We start from the raw sequence: 21776 nt of genomic DNA on the forward strand, positions 1-21776 counted from the left end.
CTGTACCTTTGTATATGAACCACTTATCCATTCAGATCCTCCTCCTCACTATTGTCCGACACGTAGTGGTAGTACCTCTTTAGGACTCTTCTCCTATTCCTTAAGGTGAGCAATTTTTTGTTTTTAAAAATGGTTTGCTCTTTCGTTATGTCCCTATAGATCTGCCGAACTTCTTTTTCCAACACATGGTGGTCTACACTTTCACTTAAATTGCATAGGTTTTTGTACTTCTCTAGCATTCTTTCGAAGGTGCAACTCTCCTCCAGTTTTAACTTTTCTAGTCGGTTCAGTGGATCACTGCTCGGTGTACTAATGCGTAGGAAGGAATCTCTTTTCTTTTCTTCCTTTCCGTTGGGCACAACATCTGCAACGGCTCCCACCCCGTCGCCAAAGTCACCACTGTCGGAGTTGTCCCCCGATGGGCCACTTTTCTCTTCATCACTTGGGGGGGGAGTCTCCACTCCGCCGTTTCGGTCGGTTCGGTCGGTTCTGCCGTCTCCTCCTTGGTCCACCTCTTCTTCATCACTCTGTGAGGTGTCTTCTTCCTCTTGGGCACTCCCCCCTTGATCGCTCCACATATTTTCATCCTCCTCATCTTCGCCGTGCGTACTTATCCTCTCCAACTGGTCCAGCACCTGACTTAAGGCGGCAATTGATTCGCCCCCCTCTGATTGCTCCGATTCGTCGGAAAATGGGAAGGTTTCCTCCTGGTTGGGTTCTTCCATAGGGGACGATACCACGTCACCCGTCTCACCGTTAACTACGTTACCCGCCTCACAGTCAACCATGGCTACGGGTACATTTATCACGTCCTCATCTGGGGGAGTTACCACAGTGTTATCTTCCCCCTTGTTATCATTGAGGCCCCCCCGAACGTGGCGTATTTCCCGCTTGAGCAACTTCCTTTCTTGGCGAAATAATCTGCGCTTTAATTCTTCTTTCTGTTCCTTCATCCGAAGGTGGTCCTTCCTTAACAGGCTCAGGTCCGCCTTCGCCTCCTCCAGTTGCTTCAAAATGACGTCTTCCGTTTGGTCCAATTTCTCCAACTCGTTAATTGTGTTCTTAATTTCACTTAGCATTTTATTCTTCAGAAGGATTTTTTTTTTATTCTTCAGATTTTCCTTCTTAATATTTATGTTGTCCATTTCGCAGTTAAATTGGCTGATGTCGATGGTGAGTTTTTTTTTTTTCCCCTTAATGTTGTTCATATTTTTTTCCACGTCGAAAATGTTTTTTTTTAATAGGAATATTTTTTTCAGCAAATTGGAGGTAACCAAATGGTGGCTGTCCTGTTCTTGTCCTTTCGTCAGTGTAGCATCAGCGGTGTGTGCACATTCATCAGGCGCAGGGGAAGTGCCCTTTCCATCCGTTTTTTCTGAATAATTTTGGACGAACGGCTTCCCCCCTGAATTACCTTCACACACATGTTTGCACTCCTCATCCGAGTTGTACAAATTCCGAACGACATTTTTTAGATCGAAAAGTAAGCGGTTCGTTTGGGCCTTCTTCTGACAGGAGCTTTGGTAAGCCTTCTTCAAATGGGCTATGGCTTTTTTCGTTTTTTCCTTTTCATCGGCAACGAATTTCTTTTTTTCCTCCATGAGGGAGGTGGTGTTTTTTATAAAATTCATGGAGGTATTTAAATCGGACTGTTTTTGCAGAAGGGTCTTCATCTCCGTTTCTTTCTCTTCCTCTAATTTTCTCCTACTCCTTATGGCGTCTTCCTTTTTCGATTTTTTAATGGAAATAATTTCTTCGAGTTCTTTTATGTTTCGATCAAGGGAGTCAATATCTTCGTCAATTTTTTGTAACTGATTTTCGTACGTGGAGGATAGGTCTTGCACAGCTTTGTTCAGCTCCTCTTTGGATTCCTCTACATTTCGTGTTTTCTCTTTTATGCTTTCCTCCTCAGCTTTTATGTCTTCCTCCTTTTGTGTGATCTTCTTCTTCCATATGGACAGTTCATTTTTTTTTTCCTCAAAAAAATTTTTTTTTTTTTTTTTTTCTTCTTTTTTATTTGTGCATATATTACGAATAATCAAGCGCAGAACATTCTCTACGTAGCACTTCAAAATGAGGTTACAACTGTTTACTTGTTTTTTTTTCCTAAATAAATTGGTAATGTAATTTTCGATACTTGTTAACTGCAAATTGTAGGTGAATATTTGTTTTTGCATTTCGTGGGCTGTGTCTAGCTTTTCATTTATGATGAGGACTTTCTCCTCTTCTTTACATTTCTTTCTTTTTTTCCTTATCTTATCGACCTTCCCCAAAAATTTATGAATTAGCAAATCACAGTTGTATTCTTCCTTCAAGTTGAGGAGGACTTTATTTGCATACGCCTCGTATGTAAAGTAATACATAACGATTAGCACATTTTGGTGGATTTTATTTTGCGCCAGTTCGTCCAAAATTTTTTTCATCTTATTCTTATTCCACTGCTTTGTGTTCGTCATGAAAAAATCGCTCATCACGGTTAGGAGGTCATTCAACAGGTTTAATTTCTCCTGAGGAAAGTTCTCTATGTGACGCTCTCCCTCCTGTTGGGAAGTGGCACCGTCGCTTCGTTTTGTTATTTCCCTTTCTGCGTGTTGCAGATACCCTTCATATGGTTCACTTGAGTATTCATTCCGGGAATCACTCCAGTTCGGCTGCCTGCAACTGCTACGTTTCTCCCCGTTTGCTGACTCGTTGTTGCTATTGCCTCGTTCGTAGCTGCCACACCTGGGGGCATTTCCACTTTGTGCAATTTTGTAAAAACTTCTTAAACGTTCGAAACTCCCCTCATCGTTATCCCCCTGCAGGGGTAATGTAACTGCTTCGTCTCCCTGGACATTATTCGCGCTCTTATCAGTAGCTGCCACACTGCTGCAGTAGCTGGGCGCTAGGTCCTCCAAGTCCAGGTATGCGTCCCCCCTCTTCGAACTCACAGTGCTGCTTCCCCTCGTCAATTGTGCCTCTTGCGAAGCACTTCCCTTACCCGCATTGAGGTTTTTCCCCTTGGAGCTTCGCTCGGAGGACTTTATGAGCATCCCTTTGAACATGGACATGGTTGTAAGAACAGGGGGGGGAAGATCAAACGGGATAGCCCAAATGGGGGGCATTCACAGGGCAGCAAAAACTGCACGTTCTTGCAGTTCCTATTTAGCTTCACATCACAATCAAGGCGGAATGAACAACAGGTGGGTTATCTTACTTTGCTGATCTGCCAAGTAAGCCAAACTGAGTGGGGACCCACAGGTATGGAGGCAAACTGTGGGAAGGCTCTCCTTATTTGTTTTGTCCGTTCGGGGCCAAAAAAAAAAAAAGAAAAAATGAACGGCAATGGGTATAAAAAGGTGGGCTAAATTTTGGCGGAAAAATAAAACCACTTGGAGAAAAAACGCGCTAAATTGATGTTTCCAAGAAACGGGGCCAGAAAATGCCCCTCCAGCTGTTAAAAAAAAAAAAATCGAAGCAGCCTGTCACCCCGCGATGGCGCGCCTTCTTCGCTGACTAAGCGTCCTCACTGGAAGGACAAACATACATGCACCATTTTTATTTAATTTTTGCGAAAAATTGGGATTAATTGCTGTAACTGTTTTTTTTATTTTATTATATACCCTCCTGGCTTTTCCTCACAATGGCGCTGAAAAATCTGAAACTGGGGGAGTTTATATTATACAATCTTACGTTGGTATGAACCGCGAAACGAAAGGAGTGAACTGAATGATGAACGAAAAAGGGAAGGAGCTTCACCCCATGGGGCATTAGACTCAACAAGGTGAACTTTCCTTTAGTTGAAGCCGTTAGTACGGGGTTCGTCTGCTTCACAAATTTAGCCCAGTTTCCATGTACCCTTAATTTTGTTTTCCATTTGATATTAATGGAGAATAGCCTCTCGACGGAAAACGGGTAGCTAAACAGATTACTGGCACCCAAATTTGAAGTAGCATCCCACGCATGCACCAATTACCTTAACACGACCCATGTTTTGTTTTGGTTTTTCCACAAAGAGGGGAATTGTATAAACATGTGCTTCATAACGAGGTGGCATCGTTGCGACGTGGTTATGATGGAGGGGGAGACCCCCTCAGCTGGGGTACCCACCACAACACAACCTGTGCGAAGTGGTCTCACCCGTATAGTAGTCATAATTTTGCATGCCATAAATCAAAAGCGGTAAGGAGTGGGAAAAGGAGGGAAGTCATGTTTGCTGAGTTTCTCATCGCGAAGGATGATCGGCCATCCATTGCTGCTGAAGAAATCTTCGCACCGTTCAATACTCGGCACGCACTTGGCCCAATTTCACCACGGATTACATACGCAGTGGTAAAACAGAATAGCATCAACTATATCTCCCCAGATAAATCCCCCCCAAAAAAAAAAAAAAAAAAGGCGTAACTCCTTAGGTGGGTGCGCCAAAAAAAAAAAAAAAAACAGAACAGTTCTTTTCTTTTTAACCGCGTTCTCACACCGTGTATGTGCATTTATCTCTGTGGAAGGTCGCTCCAATTCAATTGCGTTGCTCTTATACCTGGTGTACCTTAAGCTTAGCCATCCCCTATACAACGGTTAGGAGCATCACTGAGCGACCTATTTTTTTTACCTGAACGGGTCAGGTAAAAATGGGCGGGATAATTTTTGCACACAGAAATGGGAAGTAATCAGGTGTAAAGGAAGCAGAGTGTGCCATTCCCCTACGCGTTGCTTCTCCGCTGTTCTACCGCTTTCACAGTGAGGTTGGCAAGAGAAATGCGCTTTTCCATGTGTGGTGTAAGATCGAACAAAGTATGTTTGAGTCAGTCCCCTCTTTTTAATTATTTTTTTTTTTTCACAAATTTTAGAAAAAAAAAAAAAAAAGTGAGCATATATCAGATTGGTCGGAAAGTTGCAACCCGGCAGTGCGCATCAGTCCGCTTCCATTTTTTTTAAATAAATCGAGGGCCGAAAAATGTAGCCAGTTGTGTGCATATGTGTGAGTGTATATATAGCTTCCCTTTTTTTTCCTTAAATGCAATTTTGGCACACTCTATATTTATTGTTCTCTCACAACAGTAGTTGCACATCGACAGTTCCTTTCTTTTTTTTTTTAAAGAATTATAAAAGCTAGCTTTTTTTACAACTTTTTTTTTTTTTTTAAACTTGTAAAAAAAAAAAAAAAAAAATGCAGCGGCAAGTCACCCGTTTGAAGGAACCATCAAATGGTTCCTCCTTTAAAACTAGGTAAAGAATAAAAACGGATTCCCTGGTGGAAGTTCAAAAGAAAAATGCGAATGAATTTTCTTGAGTAAGCACACATGAGCAACCATCACGCGTGACATTCCTGATGTAGAGCGCACACTGTGTAAGCCTTTTCCATTTTTATATATGGCTGCCTGCACCTCCTAACCAACACACCTGTTGTGAAAAAAAAAAAAAAATTAGAGGCCAACTTCTCTGCGTGCTGGCGAATACTAGAACGGCGAGTTACACATATGTGTTGCGTACGTATACGTGCTGTGATGGCAACTTGTTTTTATTTTTCTTCCCTTCAAGGTTTGATTTAAGTTTTTGAATTTAACTTCCATTTTGACGTCGATTTTTTTGATGTGGATTTTAATGTCGATTTTGATTTTGTTTTTTAAGCAGTTGTAAAATTTCGCCTTAAATTAAGTTCTTCCCTTTTAAGCTTTCCGCTCCGTAGGCACATGCCACGTACATGCCTGCCACCTTTACGTAGATGTTTGCTCATTTTACAACTTTTGTCCGTATGAACTTCGTCTCACCAAGGCAGTAGGTTTTTTTCCTCACCCCTAAGCGATTACACCTTCCGGTGAAGTATCTCTCGCAGGCATGTGTGAGATGGTGTTTCCCCGTTTGATCACCCCCGCTTTAAAATAACCCACCAATACATAGCAACCGCAACGGCAACCGCAGAGCGCGCCATCTGAAACCTCCGGAGAAGAAACCAAACTTTGCCCTCTTCCTCTGTGTACATAAGGAAAAATGAAGGAGTACGAAAATTTCGAAATTCTTAAGAAAAAATTCAGCCCCCTGCTTTTTATTTTCCGTAAGGATGAAGAAAACGAATTGAAGAAGTACACAAAGAAATGCACCCTGGTCAATGCAATAAAAAACTACAACGTAGGAACTCCCAAGGAATATGCTACCGCGTTGGAAAACAGATCCAATCTGTACACGAAGAACAAACTAATGAGTTACTTTGAGAAGCCTCTTGGTGTGTTCAGCAAATTTTATGATAACACTCCTGTATCGGAAAGGGGCCATTTTTTCAGGGCAAATAATATGAGCACGAATAGGGCTCTCGCCTACAGGAATAGCAGCATGTTGAATAGGGCCCTCCTGAATTCAAAATACTTCCCCAACATTTTAAATAACAACATCGTTCGCATGGGAAATGATGAAGAATCCGATTTCGGTGACCTGGAGGAAGAGTACGTGGTGGTCAAGAAGGTGTACACCTACGTACGCGAGTTCGACAGCATGTACATGTACATTTTCTAGAATTTATTGTCACAATTGGTAAATGTCATTTCTTACAAGGAAATGTACACATAAGTGTGCACATGCAAGTTTTCCCTTTTTTTTTTTTGTTTTCCCCCCAAGAACGGTTTGATTTACCGTGCTCGGCTTAACCGCTTTGTCTGGTCACGCCGCTCACCCGCTTTTTTTTTTTTTTTTTTATCATCCAATTTGGCTACTCTATTTGCAGCATCGTCATGCGCATTTTGCTGCACATTTGAGATGGCCTGATTTGTTCTTCTTGGCGGCGCTACACTTTGCTGCCATTTGTCAATAATTATTTCCCCGGGTTATCCTTTTTTTCCGTTTTTTTTTTTAAACCCCAAGCCTATCCTTTTTTTTTTTTTTTCGTAATTTTACCCCTTTTTTATTTCCCCCATTTTATGTTCGTAAAACTTCTTAAGAATGTAAAGGTGCGATGGCATTGTGTGGATGCCAATGGCGAAAATGCCCGCACAGTAGTTATCGTAAAAAGTAAAAATAAATAAAACAAAATGAAGCATTCTCGTGTGTTGCTTCCCCCGAAGGAGAAGGTCCACTAATGCACACCAACTGGTGGGCAGGATTGCTTCTCCATCTTTCCGCCGTGGCGTGAGCAACGCCATTTGTGTTGAAGGCTCGGGTGGGGAGTCAATAAAATACGCACCTGCCGAGGCAGCGAAGTAGACCAGGTTAACTCCCACAAGGTAACTTCTAAGAGACGCGACGTCGGAGGGACCACTCTGGTTTATGCCTACCGATTTGGAGTCTCCCCTTATCGTTGCACAGTAAAGCCTAAAAATATACATAACACCCCGTAGAGCATCCCGTTAAGGCACCATGAAAAATTTCGGAGGAGCCATCTGGGAAGAACTCCTCTACAATGAAATGCGGGAGGAGGAGAGGAAGTGCCTGCAGGATATGATGATAAACGACATATGGTGTGATGCAGAATCAAGTGAAGATGATCTGCGTAACAAGGGAGAAGTCAACCCGAATGACTTCATCTTTACAAATACACACAGTAACATTTTTGAAAATTATTCAGACCATGAGACGTATAACGAGGTCATAGATTTGCTCAGGAGGACAGATGTAGTAGACAATGTGGGAAGTAAACTTGAGGGGAATCCCAACTTTGCCAGCGGCGTGCAGGCGGTGGACATAAAGAACTTTATGAACTTCGACCCGCTGTTTGTTAAGGTGTACCACGAGAGGGGAACACCCCAGGGGGGAGACAGTACGCGGGAAGCAACGGTAGAGGAGGAGAACGAAACCAACGAAGCCAACGAGGCTGACCAGACGTACCCTGTGGAGGGAGTAGAGCAGAGGAAGGTTAGCAAGGAGAAGAACGTGCGGGTTAGCGCAGACTTTAGTGACGACGATATTTACACGCCGAAGGCGCTGAAGAGGAAGAGGGAGGAGGGGGAGAAAGCGAAACGGAAAAATGAAAACGAAAGCGGTAACGAAAGTGGTAATCAAAGCGCAAACCAGAGTGACAACCAGAACGGTTTTCGAAAACTCACCCGAGGGGACGCCGTCGAGAAAAGGTCCAACGCTTCGGTGAGGAAAATCAAGCAGAAGAAAAAAAACCAAATATCTGACGCCAAACGTGGCATCAGCTCCCTCCCGTCGGTGAGGAAAACCACGTGGAAGGGAAAGAAAAGCAGCATAACCACCACCGACAAGGAGAAGAAAATAGAGGATCTGTACTCCCCCATAAAAACAAAACGCAAGGAGGCCTTTTCCAATGCATTCGACATACTGATTAAAAGAAAAAACGAAAAGAACGAAGAAGCCATTAAAGCGTATAACGATATCAGTTCAAAAAGAAGACGAAGTAGAAACCTCTCCGGGAGTTCACAAAGTGAAAGTAATGAAGAGTCTCACATGAATGATTACCGAATAGGATGTCGTCTGGACAGGACAAATGACAAGAAGGATGAAAAGAGGAAGAGTCATAAAAAAAATGGGGATGACTTGAAAGATGGATGTGAAGACATTCCAGAGGTATATCAACACCTGATAGATCAAGGGTTAGAAATCAACGTTTTACGTTACGCCTTGAGCATGAAAATGAGTTCCAACGAACATGTGAAAGAGTCAGACATAATTGGACTGTACGATATTAAGAAAATTATAAAGGACAAAATTGTGAATGCTATTTTGAGACCTGATTTATTTACTGGGTTGAATAGAGCTGCGAAGGGGATACTACTGTTTGGTCCCCCAGGGACAGGAAAAACGATGATTGCAAAGTGGGTGGCCTCTCACTGTAGATGCTCATTCTATAATGTAAGTACGTCATCCCTCTTTAGCAAGTACATTGGAGAGACGGAAAAAATCATAACTTGTCTGTTCAAATGTGCAGAGGTGGACAACCCATCTATTCTCTTTTTTGACGAAATAGACTCCATCCTAGGGATGCGTAAAAAAGACGAAGACGATACAACTATAAGGATAAAAAACCAGCTCCTACAAATGATTGATGGTATTAATACGAAGAAGGACGCCGTCATTGTTATTATCGGGGCAACCAATCGACCAGACATGATCGATGACGCTGCACTGAGGAGGTTCAACAAGAGAGTCTATATTCCCCTTCCAGATTTACAAGCAAGGAAGGAACAAATACGCTATATCATAACCAAGCACACACATTCTGGGTTCCAAATGAGTGAAAGTGAGTTGGACTCCATTTCGCATAAGCTACACAATTGGAATGGAAGTGACATCTACCACTTGTGCACAAAGTGTTACGAATACGTGTATGATGATGCTGTGGAGCAGTACAACGGGATCGAGAACATACCAAACACGTCTATCTTTAGGGCCATCCGGTACGACGATTTTATCAAAGCCATGTCACAGGTGAATACCTCCTACAAGTGCGTCTTCGATTATGATGAGTGGAGTCAGAAGCATGGTGCGCTATGATGTGCATGCGTATATGTGTGTGTGTAATCCATGGCTACCTTTGCAAAGGAGGAGTTTTATCTCCAGCAAAGGGTCCCTTTTTAACCCTCATCACATAAACCGTATGGGGCAATTTTTGTTGGCCCCTTTTAACCCCACCATCATCCGAACATTTAAATATTTTAAAGTAGACAAAAAAATAAAAGCGGTTTGTATTACGGTGCGCCCAAACCAGGGGGGGCACAACAAAAGGGGGATTACTAATGCGTGGAGAAAGTTTTCCACGTGAGTAATGGCGCTGCTCACCGGGGTGAGTGCAAAGCGGAAGATTCAAAAAAGAAATGCAAATCGGTGAAGCAACGTGCAACGGCCTCCGTCTTCTCACTACTTGGGAAAAGAACTGCTCTTCTTTTTTCCCTCAGAATCGATCGAGTGGCACCCCCTCGATGAACTGTATTTTCTCCTGGCCGTGCAGAAATGCGGTGGAGGTTCTTTTCCTCACGAAGGTGATGTTACTCTCGCTGAGTGTTTTTTCCCCTCCGTCAAGCTTATCTCTTCTTTTGGCGTTGTTTTTCCTGCTTGTTAATTCGTTCTGTTGTGTTTGGCCAGGTTTGCACCCCGGCGTGTTGGGAAGGCGCCCCTCCATGATTGGATGGCTCATCCGAATTGGATTCGCTCCCCTCATTTTGGTGAACGTACCCCGAAAGTGCATTCTTATAATCAACACTGTGGTACTTCTTTGATATTTTATCGTCCCCCAGTTGGAGTTCCTGGATCATTTTTACCTTTCGTTCGTTTTGCAATCCCACGTCGGACTTGAATTTGTGGAGAGTCTTCCTGGAGGGCTTCTTCCCCCGTCTACCATCGGCGGCGTCCTTTGGACCTTTCTGGTGGTGACTTTCGTCTGAGCTTTCATGCGAGGAATCATTTCCCCTATGGGAATGTTCAACCGATTTGTACTTATTCCCCTGGGCATGCTTTTTTGCTCCATAATTGGGGGACTGTTTCCCATTTGAGGATAAGCTTTCTCCCCTGTGGAATGCCTTCTCACTGTGGTGGCGGCTTCCCCTGCGTAGCAATGTGGAGGATGCACTGGTATGCATATGAGAAAGGCGAACCCCGCTGACACTTCTTCGACTTCTTTGGTGATTAAATGGGTCCGCAAATTGACCCGGGTCGACAGTCGAATCGGAATTGTAGCTGTTCTTTTTCATCGCTTTGGTAGGTCCCCCAGAAGGGGTATGATATATATGCTGGTTTTCCCCTTCATTTTCCTCCTCGCCCTTAACGAAGGATAAGCCCTTCCTTGCAGCAAACCCGCTATAGTAAGTCTTAATAAAGTGGGTGAGAATTTCCTCCTTCTTTATCCCAAGAATCTCATTGTATATAAGATTGTCAATAGACCCATCGTTAATATTTTCTATGTCTTTTCTGAGCTGGTCAAAGTGGTCATATTTCCGTCTGTCAATTTTGCTATATATTTGAAGCTTGCTAATTTTCTTATCTATAATGTTAAAAAAGGTGAAGCAGCTGAAGGCGATATTCTCTTTATAGGCTTTCAGTACAATCACATCAATATTCTGGCAGAGTTTATTTTTATACTTCCTTTTCAACTTTGTATTGCCTATGCAGAGGGTTTCGAAGCTGAGGAGGAATTCTATCTTTATGTCATTGATTAGGGTTAGGAATAGGTTAGGCTTCATGGGAAGTTTATTTTCTATTCTTCTCCTGACGTGGAAGAGGAAATTATCCGTCAATACATTGTGTAACGTCTTACATTCGCAACTTTCCATTTTTTTTTTCAAATAATTGGGCGTGTAAAACATCCCCCTATTAATTGTGTAGGTCAGCATGTTTAGATACTTATACACGTATATCCCATTGTTGGGGTACATGTTTTCTACATTTTTTCCATTTATGAAAATGTCTTTTTTGATTTTACTCATTTGTATTGCATATTCTTCTTTGTATTTCTCCTTCGGGGGGGGTAAATGGAACAGACTTTTCTTCGCCAGGAATTTTAGTAGATACTTTACCTTTTTCTGCACCACTGGGTTTTGCACCGTTTCGATTAGTTGCTCCAACAGTTGTTGTGCGTGTGCGCTTTGAACATCGCCCGTGGGGGGAACATTATGGCTTATTTTCTTCGATTCCACTTCCTTCGTGAGAGACTTCCTTGAGGGTAATTTGCTCGGTCCGTCTTCTTCCCGCATGTCTGCCCCGGATTGCCTCCCCAGGGTCGTGTCCCGCAACACGAACACGAAATAGGGGACGCTGAAGTTGTTGTCCTCGTCATAGTTTTCGTCGCTTTGGCTGAGGCTGTTTCTATGCCCACTGTTTCCACTTTTGCTATCGATTTTGCTTCCACTTCTGCTCGCCCCCCACACGTCTTTTCCCATCTCCTCCTTCGCGCACTTTTCCCTTCTCCGCTTCAAATGCTCCTTAATATGCCTCACCACATCGTAGTACTGTGCCAACAGACCGAACGCCTTCGAACAGCTCTCCCTGTTAATGTGAAAGATGATGATGTTTGAGAGGTAAAACGAAAGTGCGATGAGTGTATTTACTCCGTTGGGTAGATCCCCACAACTGCTTCTCCCGACGCTCCTGCTTCTACGGTCACGCTTGACACTATCATGGCGTTTCATTCTATCACCCCGTTTGATCCTATCCCCACTCTTGCTTCTTCCCCCCCGGAGCATCAAATTATAGTCCAAATAGACGTAGTTGATTTTGTTCGGGCTAGCCATGACATGCGCGTAGATGCAGTTCTTCTGGTCGGCCGCTCCCCCGAAGAAGCCCCGCTCCTGGGTGCTGTTTAGGATGTGATTGGAGAAGGTGGAAGATCCCGTCTTGACCCCCACGTTGCTTATCACAACTGTGTTTTTATGCTTCATTCGGTTGAAAATTTTCTTCATTTCTTTATTTATTTGGAGGGGCAGATCGTTGAGATGGGTTTCCACTCTGGGCACAACCTCATCGATGGTACTTCCCCCCATGGGTTGTCTTTCCCCCCCCGTGCCTTCCTTCACAGAATACACAAACAACTTCGGCCTGGACGTGTACACCTCGCCGATATTTTTATATAAATCCATGGCGTCCTCATCACACAGGTTGGAAATCTCGACGTTGCTCTGATATGTGTTGTCTTCTCTTCCATTTAGGGGGGTCACCTCCTCCATCGTGTTTACGTCTACACTGTAGTTGTTCTTACTACACAGATGGGTTCCTTTAAGTTTATCCGATATTACCCCTTCTGCGAGGTTGTTTTGATTTCCCTCTTCACCGCCACGAGGAATGGCATTTCCATTTTTCCCTTTCGAATTGACCTGATCACCATCGTTATGATCATTTTTTGCGTTGAGTGTCCCCCCTGAGATGTATGTCCCACTGTTGTCTCTACTTTTGTTTCCATCAGGTGAGATGCTATGTGGTGGATCTGTCTGCTTGGCTAGAAACTCCTTCGGTTCTCCCTTAAAAACTGCCTGGTCCATATATCTGCCGTCAAAAATGTGTTTGTAATTTTTTTCATAATGATGCAGCAAATAGTCGTATATGTCATTTTGGTATAAGTTGTTCCGATCCGGTGGGTAGTTCCCCTTTTCTCTTTCCTTTTCCTTTTCCTTTTTGTGCATTTCCTTGGTGGGGTCGTAGTGATTCTTCACAGCATAGTAGATCACTTTTTTATTCTGTTTATGGTCGTACATTTCGAGTAGGTTGTTTTGAGTGTACTGTTCGTTCTGTTCCCACTCGTTGTGAGGGGGTACCCCGACTTTTTCTTTTTCTCCTGCTTTCATGTTTTGCATCTCCCTTTGAATGGTTTCCTCTCCTGGGTGGCCCGTTCCTGCTTGGTTCATTTGGACCTGCTCGTTCGGCGTCACTTGGAGGGGCAATCCCTGATTCACTCTGTTAACGTTAGGGTCCATTCCATTTGTGGTGTAGCCCATTTGGCCGACCTGCCCGGAGGTGACCGCAGGGATGTGCCTCTCCTTCACCCCGTTCGGAGCACCAAAGCTACTCGAGTCGACGTTCGTCCCGTACGTGTACTGTCCACCATATAGTAGAGTACTACCTTTCGACAAATAGGGGGAAGACCCATCTGAGGAATCCACACTGAGGTCCTTTCTCATAGTCCCATTAGCGACATTCCCATTTAGGGGCATCAAATTATACCTCCCCCTTTCCTCATACACATTCTGATGGTTATACAATTCTTGCACTTTGCTTTGAGGATACAAATTTTTTATTTCGTATTCTTCCATAATTTTCCCAAAAGGAAGGATGCTGGTTAAGTTTTTTTTCTGCGTGTAGTCTGCACTGATGCTGTGCGTCTCTTTTATTTTTTTCACTTTATATTTGTTGGCGCTGAAGAGGCCGTCCACCGTGTGCGGGGGATCCACGTTGCGCGTATCACTGCAGTTATCACTTGGGCTATTCGTAACGAACGGTTCTGCCGTAGGAATGTTCCCCCCTTCCCCTGGATTCATGTAAATATTATTTTCATACTTCAGCGAATGAAAGACCTCCATGTTTGGGTTACCAACGGGGAGGTACTCCCTTTTGCTTCTTTCCATATTGGGAACACTACCATAGTTTTGCACATCGTACTTGTTTATGTAGCCTACTCCGCTTGCGCTGTGCACGTCGTTCAAGTTGTTTGTGGTGCCCATTTGTTCTATACTCAGTTGGGTGTAGATGACGTGATCAACAGTGCGGTCTTTAATGTGGTATACGACCCATGCCAATTTTTCGTCAATTCTTGGTGCAGTTCTCCCTTCAAAATGTAGGCACAGGCAGGGTGGAAAACGAAGTAACTACTTTACGGCAGAAGTGAACAATGCAAGATTGGCAAATGGTTATCGTGGGTTGCTTACACCTGGGTGATGCACTGTACACATAGGTAAAAGACTTTTCACGGTTTGCAAAGTTGGAAAAAAGAATCGAAAAAAAAAAAAAAGGTTGATGGGCTCACCGACGAGAAGACGCGCAGATAGGACTAGTTCACTACCACGTGGAAACAAAAAGCAGTGGCCCCAACGGTAGGACGAAGCAGAGTAGTCACACAAAAAAGTAAGTTGAGAAAAAAAAAAAAATTGACACATTAACGGGGAAACAAAACATCATTGGTATTACGCTTTAAAAAGGTGTGTACATACCAGCGCATACGCAAAGGAACATTAGCATAATATGAATACATACAAATATGTGCACACATGCGCGCTTTAATCTAAAGTGAAACAGTTCTGATGGGAGGGACAAAACTTCCCATTTGGCGATACGCATGCGTCACTTGAAAGTAAAGGAAGAGGGACAAAATCGGGGGGGGGAAACATGTTCGCCCGGTTGCGTCCCTCAGAAAATACCCCTTCCCCTTTTTTCCGACAGGAAATCGAAATGGTAACAGTATTTCGAGTGGCCACAAGGAGTTAAAAAGGTTGCCAATCGGTCAGCATGTAACCATGTAACCATGTAACCATGTGACCATATGCATGGTATTTCCCTCCGTTCGAAGTGGACAGGCGGAGAAACAAATGACAACGCGCCGAAACAACACAAGCGAATAGCGACAATCTGACGAAACGGCTCATCAGCCAAATGGCAGAATGGAAAAAAAAAAAAAAAAGTGACCAAATCGAGGGTGATAATTTTCCCGTTCGCGATTTTGCGTTGAACAATTTTCCCTCTGCGTACACATCCAATTTTGTAAAAAAAAAAAAAAAAACGCTGAATGGATGAATGGGTGAATGGTTATGCAGAGTGGGAAAAAATGCCAAAGAATATTTTCTCCCATTTAGTCTAAACGCGCGCTTTTTTTTCGGCCGCATTTTCCATTTTGCGTTTTATGTGCAAATTGGATAAAAGGAAAATTGCCTCCAATTTGGGGGGTGTATTTCCTGGGGGCATTTTGGCGTCCTTTTTTTTTTTTTTTTTTTAAATGTGCACTTGGAGAATATGCCAATTGACGGAGTATGCCACGCGGCCAGTGGGGAAGTGCCAAACTGCGCAAACGTTCTAACCGCGCAAATGTCCTAACCGCGCAAATGTCCTAACCGCGCAAAGTCCTAACCGTGCATGCGTGCTATATCTGCGCATACGCTTTGCGGCGCGGGTGGGGAGGGGAAAAATTGAAAATACTCTCGCACATTTTGTGCCCCCCTTTGGTGTGAACTTTACACTTGAACAATTTTGGCAAGTGGCCTTTAGGACTTTTTTTTTTTTTTTTTTTTTTTTTCCAAATTTGTTTCGTTTTGTTTGCTGAATTTAAAAGGGTTGGATGTTTCACCCACCCGGGTGCCTCTGCCCTGTTTGTGTAGCACCGTATGTCGCGCAGCGCTTTATAGGTGCCGAAACGATCTACTTGTGGGGGTAGGTGGACACGATTATCCGAGCGATATGATTAACCCCTTTCGTTTGTAACGTTACATATTTAGTTACCATTTGGGCATACCCCCGTTTGTGTGCATATTATCATCCCAACGCATGCATAGCATATTTTGGGCTGAATTAATTTCTCTCAAAAAGGTGTGCCACGTTGGTAGACATTCGTTCGTGGAGTGCGTTCCCTTTTTAAACATCCAGCAATGGCCTCCCCATGCGTACGCATACATATGTATGAAGGTACGAACCTGATTTGGCTACAACCGTTTGGATTCTCCTAACCAACAGGACGTATATGCATAGGGAACAAATATAATGTCACCGTGTGGTTATTACTTGGGGGAGAAAAGACAACTTGTTTGGACCACTGTAACATAGGTGTATGCACCACGGGGAGGACACTGAGCTTTTGCTTCGGTGCACCCTAAAGACGTCTGCTGTCCATTGAAAAGATGTCACCATGAAGAGGAATAAGAACAACTGCATAGGACTAAGTAACTGCTCCTTCGAGCAGTTTAAAGGTAACCACTTGGTGATCCGTCTGATACGTCCATCTTAGCAGGGGTGGGAAGGCGATCCATTTAAGCGATGTGCCAACTAACGTTCCTTCCGCAGTCCGCGTTTTTGAGAACCATCCATATAGTGTGCATGTGGAGTGTATTCCCCTCTATCCCGTTTTGTAGCTTCTTTGGTATTCACTTGTGTCTTCCCCCCCATTTCACACTTAACACTCCTAGAGGGAATCGACTTCCTAAAACAGACGGACGCAATTCTGGACGAGGATATATTTCCCATTCTGAAAAGGCTCTGCTCCTACCTCTTCTTCTGCGTCAAGAATGACAACTTCGATTTTGTGAAAAGTTACGAAAATGCCGAAAGGGCAGGTAAAGCGAAAGGAAGCCAAAGGGGGCAAGCAGCACAGGCAGCACAAGTTATATCAGCTGCGGCGACGACGCAAGTACCCCCCTGGAGGAGTGCCTCCCCCGACGGAAGTGAAACGACGCTAAACTACCAATTTGAGGATGAAGATTTCATAATAGTAAAAAACATAAACAAGCTGCTGCTTAACAAACTGATAGACAACTACGTTGGCTACTCCTGGTTGTGCCTAACCCTAACGGAATACTTAAACGAGCTGGATTATTTTATGAAAAAGCAAGGGAAAAATGAAAAAGACGAAGAAAAAAAAGAAATAAACGCAAGAAAAAAAGTGTATAAGTTGGTGAAGAAAATTACACAAGGGAAGAGGAAATACATATCACAGAATTATCACGGTGGACAACCAAATGGAGAAGTAAAAAAAGCCATGCACAAGTTGGAGTCGAAAAATAAATATATTAACTACCTCTTTTGCTATTATAACAATTTCTTCCTTCCGTCAAATGGCAACAATGGGGAAAACGCCCAAGGGGAAGATGTTATAGTACTCGACCAATTTGATAATGCGTATTATCGGTGGATATACAGCGATGAGGAGGACCCGAAGGGCAACTTTGCGCAGGAGGAGAATCACCCCAAGAGGGAGAACCATCTGACGAGGGAGAACCATCTGAAGAGGGAGAAGCGCGTCAGAAGGAGCATCGGGGAGTCTCCCCCAATGGAGAGAAATGCTCACTTGAAGAGGAGGCGAAAATGTTATGGTGTAGAAGGGGTGGTCAGTCATACAAAGGGACATGGTCCCTTCCATGAGCATGTGAGAATCTCCCCCGGGAAGAATCACCCTGTTCATTATGAGAGAATGTATGACCCAAGTGAGGTGGACAGAGAACGTGCAGCCAAGCGGGAAAGAAGGCGTGAAGAGAAGCGGCAGAAACGTCGCCAGAAAAGGAGAAAGGCCCTCCAACAAAGGGGCGACTTGCAACACCTCTACAAAGCGCTGTGTGACTTTCTGTCGACAAAATACGAAACGAGTAAGTTGCTAAAGTTCATGGATGAGTATAGAGACATGTATGCATGGAAGCCACCCCCCTTCTACTGGAAGATACTGAGCAGCAAGTACGTAGTGAAGGAGATACTAAAGTTGTATGAGGACAGATATTTAGACCCCTTCCTCTCTTGCCTGTATGAAGATTATGTGAACAAATACTACTTCGACGATGAGGAAAGCAGTAACATAGCCACGTATACGAGTAACTTCAATGTATTTACCCTTAGAGTAAGTGAAGAAATTCAAAGATTTCTCGTTTTGGAAGAACCAGAAGAGGAAGAAGCTGTTTTGAGGATATGCAAAAATATATGTGTGAGCGAAAATTCCTACATCTATGCGCAGATGATCCTTGAGTACATGTATAGGAACAACAACGACAACAGTATGAGGAGGCTCTCTCAGTTTCTATCCCTCTACATTCTGTATAAGGATATAAATCTGCACAAAATATGTAACAACTACTTCGCAAAGGTTGTAGAGAATGAAGTCAGCATCACCTTCCTAACCTTCAGGGTGAATAATCTAAACAACTACAGCAGTCTATATAGCACCTTTAGAAATATATACATGGCAAGGAATAAGGGTTCCATGGAGATAAACCATTCGGATATTGTCTCTCTACATGATGCTATAGTTAACGTTCTGAAAATCTTCAATGGGAATAAGCTGCTTCTGTTTGACTCGACCTACTTGTTTTCTTCCCATGGGGGGGGGCGTCACTTTAGGGGAAAAGCAACTCCTAAGAAGGATGATCCCGGTGGGGAGAGCACCAATATGAGGGGGCATCTCACCCCCCCTGAGGAGAGAGAAGAACATGAGGATTTTAATTCGAACTTTTCCAACATCAATAGGAGTAACCTGGAGGCGGTGTGCAGGGGTGGGGAATTACCCACTGCTGAACAAGCACATGACGCCTCCTCTGTAGGACCATCTCTTCCAGGTAGTCCACCGGAGGAGGAGTCCCTTTTTTCAAAAGGAGAGGAAATTTATAACCCAATGGGGGAACATTCCATTGGGGAAAATTCCATTGGAGAGGATAGCCTCTTTGGAAGCAGTCTAGACATTGGAAGAAAGGAAAAAGGCAACGCAGCTTATGATGAAGGTAGCCAAATGAATGACAACAGAACGAGTGTGTCCAATGATAGCAGCAAAAACTTGAGCAACGAAATTTACAGCTCCATCAAGTCGGACGATTTTGCATCTAATGTGAATTCGGAAGGTAATGAAGTGGAGGTGAAGTCAGGAAAAACAGAAAGCGCAGAAAAGGCAGCTAGCACAGCTAGTGAATTGCTCCTTCCGTCAGCGTCCCAATATGGAAACGAAGACTTCAACTACAACAAAGAATTTCTAAGGATAAATATCTATGCGGAAAAAATTCCTTTAATTCATATGAGGGATATTGTCTTCCTGAACAATGCAATAAATATATACGTCTCCAGGAGTGACCTTTTTTCCAACAACATGTATAAACTGTATGGGAAGGTTCTCATTTTTCTAACGACTTACTCTCCTTATGAGTATGTCTACAATCATTACTATGCTTCCTTCTTTAAGCGTTGCGGGGAGGGCGCCTCTAGGAAGTACTCAGCGGCGTACTTCAACATTTACGATGATGTTGTTTGTGCGGTAGGCGGCGTCGACGGGGAAAGTGACAACATGGATGGGGAAAGTGACGATGTGGATGGGGGAAGTGACAACGAGGAGGAACAACAACAGACGCAACAGCAGGAACAGCGTGAGGACCTGCGGGGGGCACCTGAGGAGAACACCCCATCGGAAGTAAATCTCGACGTACGCCTCAGCGCAGCAGGGAAATCCACGGGTAAGAGAACGTACGAACAGTTTTTCCAAGTGAAAAAAGAACCCGGAGAGAGAAAATCGATACTGAAGAGGAGAAGCAGCTACACGGGGGGCAACAGTGAAGTGCAGGCGGGTAGGAAAATGAAGAAACATGAAATGGATAATGTCGAATTGGAGAAGCGCAAATGGGAGGAAGTGCCTGCACCCGTTTTGGTAACGGAGCAAAGTTCCAACGTAAGGAAAGAGAACTGTAATCCCGCTCATGTGGACAGCCCTGTTGAAGCTGCCAAGGAGGAAGCGCAGCTTAAGCAGGAAAATGCAACTGCTTCGGAGGTGGTAAATAGATCAGCAGAGGAGCATCGGAAGAGACCGCCCCCAAATGAGGCAGTCCAAAAGGGTGGCGATGCAAATGCAGCATCCAATGGTGAGTCACTACAAGGTAAGAACGAAGACGGTCCAGCAACACACCCAGTGGAGAAGGCTCCCACAAGCGAAACGTTCCCTCCGCAAAGTTGCAACCCGCACAATTCAAACGCAACTAACATTGCAGATGATATGCTCGAACTGAGAACCGAAGTGATGTCGTGCGATGAAGTAAAAAGCAGCATCTTCAAAAACGTTAGGAGCAAAAAAAAATTGAAAATAAATCCAAAAAGTAAAAAAAAAAAAAAATATTATTTTTACAGACTGTTTCAAAAATTTAGATTAACTTACAACACTTTTTTGAAATACACCCAAAACGAAATATACCAGATATATCAGATCATTCATGGGAACTACTCTGACGCAACGAAAGACAAACTACTGCTAGCCCGAGTGAACAGCAACTTGGCGGCGTCTCTCATTTACAGATATGTCTACATTAATGTGTATGAGCATGTGAATTCTTCACGCGTTAATTTGCTTTACCCGAAATTTATTTTACTCAAGTACATCGTCGACAAGTACCCGCAGAAGCGGCACCTCACGCTGCACTTTCTGAAGTAAGGCAAGGGGTTAAAATATGCAGCGGGGAAAAGTCATCTTCCTTGGTGGACCCCAATCCGTATGTGCATTCACCTCGTTTTGATGCGCCTTTTCACCGTCTTCCCCCACTTATTTTTTTCCATTTACACCCCCCACAGGGAGCTGTACACGTATATAATCGAGAAGGAGGAATCCCTGCAAGAGTTCGTCGAGCTGCGGGAAAACCTAATCCTCTTCTTCGTCTATTTGGTGCGCTTCGAAAATATGTTTTGCTATGTGGTGGCCGTGATCAAGTCGATGGTAAGTGGGTGCTAGTGGGCCTGCTGTTGTATACATGTGAATAATTGTTTGGAAGGGTAGGGGAGTACCCGTTTTTAGAGCCTTCTGTTTTTTTATTTTTTTTCGTCGTTAGGTTCCCCTGCTGGACAAGGCCCTCATCAGACTGTTTATCATCAAGACGCTGGCCTTCTGCGCTCCTCCATACGACTTTAAGTTTTGCGAGTGCCTCCTGAACTTTATTCACTTCGTCTTGAAAAAAGGTACTTTTGTGTGGAGGGCAGCAAATTAGAGCATATCGGCGTGGTGGGCAAACCATGTAGCTTCTTAACTGAGCAACTGATCAACCATGCTCCCCCTTACCAAAACTGTACTTCTCCCCTCCCCATCCGCAGAGGGCGTCTACTACAAGAACGAGTTCAAAAGGGCTATACATAAATTCCTGGATAACGTGGTGGAGATGCACCACATGTACCAAAGTTTGAAGACGAAGGAGGTATGGGGGTCTTCTGCACTGGGCAACTTTCCCCAGGGTGGATACTTCCTCTGTTGAGTACTGTGCCCTGCTTTTCCGACCTGTCCATTCACATGTCGTCACACTTTCTATGTCAACCCCCCTTCATTTGCAGCTTTCTATCCTGTGCACCAACATCATGGAGCAGATAAAGCAGGCAGAAATAGACCCAGCTGTGCGCTGATTTGGCACTCTTCCCTGGTGGCTTGCCGCTCATCCATTCACTCTTTTTTGTGTGTGTGTCTTTCTTGCTCGTTTTTCATTTTTAATTAACTCAAAATATTAAACCCACATGCGTTTTATCACCTCCTTTTTTGATGACCTGTTTTTTTTTTTTTTAATTCTGACGTGTTTGCAGTGTGTAGCATGAACCGCCTTGGTTCGTCGCTCCGTCGAATTGTTTTTATTGGCTCAGTGACGTGCATGTTGTGGGTAGCCGTCAAGAATGTACCCACAAACTGTGTGTTTTGTCCTCCATCCGTTCCAGTGGACCATTTTTCGCTTAAGTGAAAAAGA

The 21776-nt window shown here is 43.8% G+C and overlaps 5 protein-coding genes across 5 annotated transcripts; 3 read left to right on the forward strand and 2 right to left on the reverse strand.

The window, feature by feature from the left end:
• Positions 1–23: 23 nt before the first annotated feature.
• On the reverse strand, positions 24–3050 carry PCOAH_00005690 (Uncharacterized protein; the record flags this gene model as incomplete). Its single annotated transcript, XM_020057380.1, has 1 exon — positions 24–3050. One exon carries the CDS (start codon positions 3048–3050, stop codon positions 24–26), a length of 3027 nt encoding a protein of 1008 aa, XP_019912812.1.
• A 2917-nt stretch (positions 3051–5967) lies between these two features.
• On the forward strand, positions 5968–6486 carry PCOAH_00005700 (Uncharacterized protein; the record flags this gene model as incomplete). The annotated part of the gene is made up of 1 exon (XM_020057381.1): positions 5968–6486. The coding sequence occupies one exon, from the start codon at positions 5968–5970 to the stop codon at positions 6484–6486; it is 519 nt and encodes a 172-aa protein (XP_019912872.1).
• An 837-nt stretch (positions 6487–7323) lies between these two features.
• Positions 7324–9420, forward strand: PCOAH_00005710 (AAA family ATPase; the record flags this gene model as incomplete). Its single annotated transcript, XM_020057382.1, has 1 exon — positions 7324–9420. One exon carries the CDS (start codon positions 7324–7326, stop codon positions 9418–9420), a length of 2097 nt encoding a protein of 698 aa, XP_019912897.1.
• A 527-nt stretch (positions 9421–9947) lies between these two features.
• On the reverse strand, positions 9948–14069 carry PCOAH_00005720 (Uncharacterized protein; the record flags this gene model as incomplete). Its single annotated transcript, XM_020057383.1, has 1 exon — positions 9948–14069. One exon carries the CDS (start codon positions 14067–14069, stop codon positions 9948–9950), a length of 4122 nt encoding a protein of 1373 aa, XP_019912922.1.
• A 2168-nt stretch (positions 14070–16237) lies between these two features.
• Positions 16238–21444, forward strand: PCOAH_00005730 (Uncharacterized protein; the record flags this gene model as incomplete). Its single annotated transcript, XM_020057384.1, has 6 exons — positions 16238–16298; positions 16515–20487; positions 20629–20770; positions 20883–21009; positions 21142–21242; positions 21376–21444. The coding sequence occupies 6 exons, from the start codon at positions 16238–16240 to the stop codon at positions 21442–21444; spliced, it is 4473 nt and encodes a 1490-aa protein (XP_019912949.1).
• Between the last annotated feature and the right edge of the window lie 332 nt (positions 21445–21776).

This window comes from Plasmodium coatneyi, chromosome 3, assembly GCF_001680005.1.
Source record: "Plasmodium coatneyi strain Hackeri chromosome 3, complete sequence".
In the NCBI taxonomy this organism is placed as follows: domain Eukaryota; phylum Apicomplexa; class Aconoidasida; order Haemosporida; family Plasmodiidae; genus Plasmodium; species Plasmodium coatneyi.